The sequence below is a fragment of the Porites lutea genome, chromosome 3 (genome assembly GCF_958299795.1).
Source record: "Porites lutea chromosome 3, jaPorLute2.1, whole genome shotgun sequence".
Lineage (NCBI taxonomy): Eukaryota > Metazoa > Cnidaria > Anthozoa > Scleractinia > Poritidae > Porites > Porites lutea.
In genome coordinates this window covers 14,999,604-15,005,828 of record NC_133203.1, presented here as the reverse complement: position 1 = coordinate 15,005,828, position 6,225 = coordinate 14,999,604, and the positions used below count along the sequence as shown (strand labels likewise).

The window sequence follows — 6,225 nt, the reverse complement described above, 5'->3', positions numbered from 1 at the left end:
CTTCAATCTACTTGCGAACGCACGTAAATTTACGTGCCGTCTTACTCTTAGAGTAATCAGTCAGAGTTCCGTCAAAACTCTCATGCGAGGAATCGAAACTACAATTTTCAACACATCTTTAAGTCAGTTATCTGTTCGCTGACCCGGACCGGATCCGTAAAATAGCGCTCTAAAACACTTAACAGTTAGTTAAGGAGTACTTAGAACGCGTAAAGGTGTGATCTGGCCTCACAAACGGGAAAACAACAGAGAGATTTGGCTATCGTTAGTTTAACCCGCCTACTTCACGATGAAGAGTATTGCCGCGCGTTCATGGTAACCAATGAAAAAGACTCCTGTTCAGCATTTTAGAATAACAATAAGGCATGGGTCGCACTTGGCAAATTTCTGGAAGAATTTGTTTACCTTGCGGTAAAAATCTGTCATCGGGACACATTGCCAAGTGCGACCCCAAGTTTTCAAGTTGGAAAAAACTTTGAAAATCGCGAAAAACATCAAAGACGCCGTATTGCATGGGTGGGGCAGGCAGATTTTGGAAAACTCGAGCTAAACAATAGAAATCACGGCGGTAAGTGTCAACACTTGTCAGCGAAACGTGACCAATTTGAAACACGATCAATTTGAATCAATCGTTGAAATTTTCTGACCTTCGCGTTTTCGTTGTGGACGGACGAGGCTACCAATACCTTTCGCCATTTTAACGTTTTTGCGAAAACTTTCTACGGGCGAGCAATTCATAAGCTTGTAATCCTTCGCTATTTCAACGTTTTTACGGGAACTCTCTACAGGCGAGCCAATTATAGTCTACCCAGGCACCGTCACAGGTTTGTTATTCTCCGAGCTAAATGCAGTTTTTGCAGCCAAGCACTTTATTTTCTTTATTTCTCCCATCCTCCTGAAACTGGGAAAGGAGGAAAACGATCCTACGCCAAATGATCGGACGACGAAGAGATAATGTTCTCTGGTATCTGGCCTACTTTAGTTCTCAATGTGTCAAAACAACGACAATTCAGGGGCACCCAACGACAATTTTCGGAAGAATATCTGTTCGGAAGACGATTTTAGATCTAGAATTTTCGGAACATTTGTTGTAAAATTTCTTGCTTGCCTGCCTTTCCTAGGATTTTCGAACATCAAAAAAATGGTATAATTGCCTATTTTAAACGGATTTTTACCCTAAAAAGGTCACCTAGAATTTTCGGGAGCCTTTTTTTCTGACTGAAATTTTCGAAAAGGTAAGTTTTGATCCCTGTAATTTTCGGATCACTAGGCTTTCAGCTACGAAATCCGAACAGATGAAAATTTTTAGGGGATAAAAATATGCTTATATCTACCGTTTAAATACTAAAATACGTTCAACAATGCTATGTTTAAGTGGTTTTGAACTATACTCTCGTTGGGTGCCCCTGACAATTAACTCCCACTAGTAAATACTAGTGCGACCCTCCTCGATTTGACTAAAAGTTTTCTTTTCCGGTTGCGGTTTCGAATTTTCGTGGTTTTTTAGCCGGCAAAGATGAAAACTTTTCCCAAGTGCGACCTATGCCTAAGCGATATTACAGACCAAGAAGCTTTCACCGACTGTAATAATATTAGATGTCGCAAGAACAATAGCCAATTTTCTCCCGATAAAAGAGGCGACTCTTTTTAGTTTACTTTAATTAACTTTTACGTTTACGCGCGATCCGTTCAATACATTGCCTCTATTTTATTTACGCGCGTAAAATATACGTGTGTACTTATTTCAATTTTATGCGTCAGCGGAAACGCACCCTATGTACTTTAGGTTTGCTTGGTTACTCTGACTGTAAGAAGTCTGCGAACGAGAAAAGAAGGAAAGAAAGCGAGGGATTGCTACTCCCCTTTCTCTCCCCATAAATAGTGGAGTGTAATGTCTGCAGAGGATCGAGGCCACACTCTACCGGACGAATTTTCGAGCGCCTGAAAAAGTTGACCGGATATTTCGTTCAAACGGGACTTTGAACTGCTAGACGTCTGATTTCTTTGTACGGTTAAGGTAGTTCCGTGTGAACAGAAAACCTAAACGCGTAAATTTCAACTGGTCGAAAAATCGTCCGACGCACGTTGTGAACATAATTCTACAATTATTTTGGGACTTTCATTACTGGCTGCTTAATTGCTGGCCACTTAATCATGACGTTAAACTTAACTAAAAAAAATATAGGGCTTATTAATAGACTATTACAGCTGCAACTGTCAGAACTGTTTAGAACATTAACTCAAGCGTCACGTGGACTCTTGCTATTAAAAGGGTGCGAAATTGAAGAAAGGACACCATTTATTGGGAGTACATACGAAACTTGATTTGAACCGTTTTCACGGAAAGTTTATCCTTATGATTCAAAACGTTTACGTTGAACAAAGAAACCCTTGACGTCAGTCCAGGCAATGAATCCGTTGCGAACTTGAGCAAAAAATTTTCAGCTCTCTGCTTCCTTTAAGATATCCTTCAATACAACCAAGCAGCTCCCTAGTCAGTATTTGTTGGAAAGGTAAGCGCTAAGTTGTTGTGAGAAAAAAAAACAACGATAAGCCTTTAAAACAATTCCTCCCTCGCATGATTACGAAGTCATCTTGCTAATAGTTACCGCCGCACAGTTAAACCTCGCTGAATTTTGTCCTTCTTTTAAAGAGAAGCTTGAATTCGCCATACCTTGCAAAAGAGAAGATTTTAAGAAGATACAATGTACAGCCGGTTTCAGAATCGCCATACCTTGCAGAAAGAGGTTTTAAGTTGCTTAGCAGTTCAAAATTTTATTTTGTGTGTTCTTTTGTAACTAGAAATTTGAAAAAATATATTCATCTTTTAAGATTCTGAATAATACTAGATCGTTGAGCGTTTAAAAATTCAATAAAGGATAAGTAAGAAAATACCAAGTAACAACCCAAACATATGCAATGGAACAAAACATCAAAGGATGTTGACCACACGTTTTGAAAGATATATGTTTCGTTTGCTTCAAAATCCCTATCCTTTAACGGGAAACTGACATAAAAAAAAAATAATTGTGGTTACAAAGCTATAAACGGTTACAGGAAGCTAACAGAAGGCAGCTGTTTGCAAGAATGGGTAGCACTCGCCTGAGACAGTTAGGGCGTAAATAATGGCGATACCCGCGATGAACAGGAAAGCGCGCACATCCCTTACCTAGTTCCCGGCACAGGCTGAGAGGCTGTAATAAAAGATTTTGTTCGTTCTACTGGAGTCATTAAAAAAGAAGTTCATATTGACAACGAGTTTATCTCAGCGACAATTTTTCTAAAAGGTTTGGCAAATTTTAAAAAAATGATAAAAAATTGTATTTTGTTTACACTATGAGCTACTATGGCCTACCGTTCGGTTAATAACTTGGTTAATCCTTGCAATGGGCAGAAGGGTTGTAGCAGCGAACTTCTTTATCGGACTTCGTATACCAAATACGCTTAGATTGAGTTTCTTCCATCATTGGCTCTTTTAATATTCATTCAAAGAATATATTCTCGAGGTACAATAACTTGGAAGTTGATCGACTTATATTGGCACAATTAGTGTGCGATACGATATAGGCTCTTTGTGAATATTTTAAAATGACTTATTCGAGTTTAATGGAGGAAATATTCTAGAAACGTACCCGGGGGGAATACTCCCTACAATAGCCTATACGGGGAGGCTCCGCCCAAAAGGAATGCCTTATTTGGACTTCATGTATATAAAAGAGTGGGGATTTACTAGCTGAAGTATATGAAAAAGTTGGAAAATCTATCATTTCGGTCTGTAAAAAGGCCCGAAGGGCTAACAAATGAAAAACGTTCTAGTTTTGTGATTTATTCATAGTTTGAAGGACGGTGGATCAGAACAGCAGTTAAAATGTATACAAAGTTGGTAAAATGGGGTTGACAGACCTGCGCGGCTCCTGCTGTGTGACCGTTGTGTTGTTATAAGCCTTTACAGTTTTGCTTTAACAAGCATGTCTTTAAGCGACTTTCCTTTTCTACAAGAGATCAAGGGAGGTTCCTTGAATATCTCTCTGAGTAGTGGCTGGTTTTCTATTAAATGCCATTTTTCCATTAGTATGTTTTTCAAACCTGGTAATGACGGTTGAAATTGCGTGACAAAGGGTAAAAGTATTTTTTGCGCTTTCTGTTTTTGTGTCAGAGCTGTCGCTCTATCTGCATATTTAACTTCTGAGAGGATCTTTTCTACCATACTCTCTGGGTAGCCTCTCGAGATAAGGCGTGTTTTAAAGTTTTTAATATTCTTGTCAAATATGACTTTAGAAGAGTTAGTTCTTAGAAGTCTAAGAGCCTCTCCTTTGACAAAACCTTTTTTAACGCCTGGTGGGTGGCAACTGTTAAAGTTAGTGTACTGAAACGTTTCAGTAGATTTAAAATGTGTGCGCACGTCGAGAATTCTTTCTTTCTCAAATCTCTCTCCCTTATAGACTGTCGTGTCCAAGAATGTGGTTTCAATTTGTGATATTTCAGCAGTGAACTTGATTGTAGGATGAAAAGAATTGGCTTGCTCAATGAAAAGATCTATATCTTCTTTGTTTGTGTCCCACAAAGAGAATATGTCGTCAATAAACCTTTTCCACGTTAGTGGTTTCCTTCTGCTTTGTTTTAAGATCTCCTTTTCTATTGTTGCCATAAAAATGTTGGCAAAAGCTACTGCCATTTTCGTGCCCATAGCAGTTCCGTGAGTCTGGAGATAGTCTTTCCCATTGAAATGGAAAGAGTTCTCTTTAAGGATAAGACTGAGCATTTCTTTAAGCAGGTGTGTAGCTATAAGAGGGTTTTTGTCATGAAGTTTTTCGTATGCGTTGCATACTATAGTAATTCCTTCCTCCTGTGGGATATTCGTGTAAAGGCTGGTGACATCCATTGAGACTAAGAAAGCGTTACTAGGCACCCTAGTGTTTTCGATAAATCTTATAAAATGTGTCGTATCTTTAAGATACGAGTCTTGTATTTGTGCTATTGGCTGAAGTAGCTTGTCTACAAATGATGAGAGGCGTTCTGTGGGGCCATCGCACCCCGAAATGATAGGTCTTCCAACTAAAGTCGGTTTGTGTATTTTTGTGAGAGTGTAGAATACTGGAATTCGTGGCGGATCTGGTGTCTGGTTAAACCATTTTACTGTCATTTCGTCAATGAAACCTTCGTTATGTAGAGTGTTAATGAGGTGTTTAACTCTCTGGGATGTGTCCTTAACCATTGGTTTTTCCAAAGGTTGATAGTTGTTTCTATCATCCAACTGTTTTTGTCCCTCATTTATTTTGTTCTCTCTTTTCATTATGACGGTTGTTGTGCCTTTATCTGCTTTCTTAAGGATTATTTCTTTGTTTTGAATAAATTCACGGAGCGCTCGGCGCTCCCCAGGCGGCAGATTGTTTTTAGGTTTATTTAGTGGCACTTCTGTTAGCCGTAGTTTGACTTCCTCTAAATAGGATTCTAGAGCAACTGACCGTTGAACTGGGGGAATCCAACTAGACTTCACATGGAAGGGGTGTGGTACAGTATCTTTGCCATGATAAATGTATTTGAGGCGCATCCTTCTGGCAAATTGGTTAAAGTCTGAAATTAGTTGGCTCCTTATCTGGTTTTCTTTCATGACAGGAGTTGGAATGAATTTCAAACCCCGAGGGAGTAAATTGATCTGCTCTGTTGTTAGTTCTGTGTCTGAGAGGTTCTTAATGTGTTTTTTGCGTGTCTCTATGGCTTCGTTATATAGCTTAATGTGTTTGACATTTTTCCGCTTTCTTCTCCTGTGATTTCTTTCAGTGAATGTTTTACTATTTATCCCCTTCTCTTTTCCCTTGTTAGAAACAGAGAGAACACTGGGATACGATTCACTTTGTTTATTCTCAATATCAGTAAACTTTGACATCATTTGTGAGAACTTGTCGAACTTAGCTTGGAGGTCTGATGCTAACTTAATTACATCAGTGCTTTTCATTACATTGTTTTCTCTAGTCGCCGATGGCGTCTTATGCTCTCTAGTTTGAACAACATTGGTCGCTTTCCTGAAGTGAGGCTTATCCTTCTCAACCTTTTTTCGTTTGTTCTGAAGACGATCAATGCGTCTTTGGTGAAACTTCGCTAACGAGTGAATGAACTCTTGTTCGGCAGTTTTTCTAATCGAGCCTATTTCTCGTTTAAATTCTTCGTCTGGCGTGATATTTGCACGCACGTTGTATCTTAGTGTCTTTGGACATGTTCTGTCCT

The 6,225-nt window shown here is 39.1% G+C and overlaps 1 protein-coding gene across 1 annotated transcript; it reads right to left on the bottom strand.

The window, feature by feature from the left end:
• Positions 1-3,946: 3,946 nt before the first annotated feature.
• Positions 3,947-5,754, bottom strand: LOC140931620 (uncharacterized). Its single transcript, XM_073381417.1, has one exon. It carries the CDS (start codon positions 5,609-5,611, stop codon positions 3,947-3,949), a length of 1,665 nt encoding a protein of 554 aa, XP_073237518.1. The 5' UTR covers positions 5,612-5,754.
• Between the last annotated feature and the right edge of the window lie 471 nt (positions 5,755-6,225).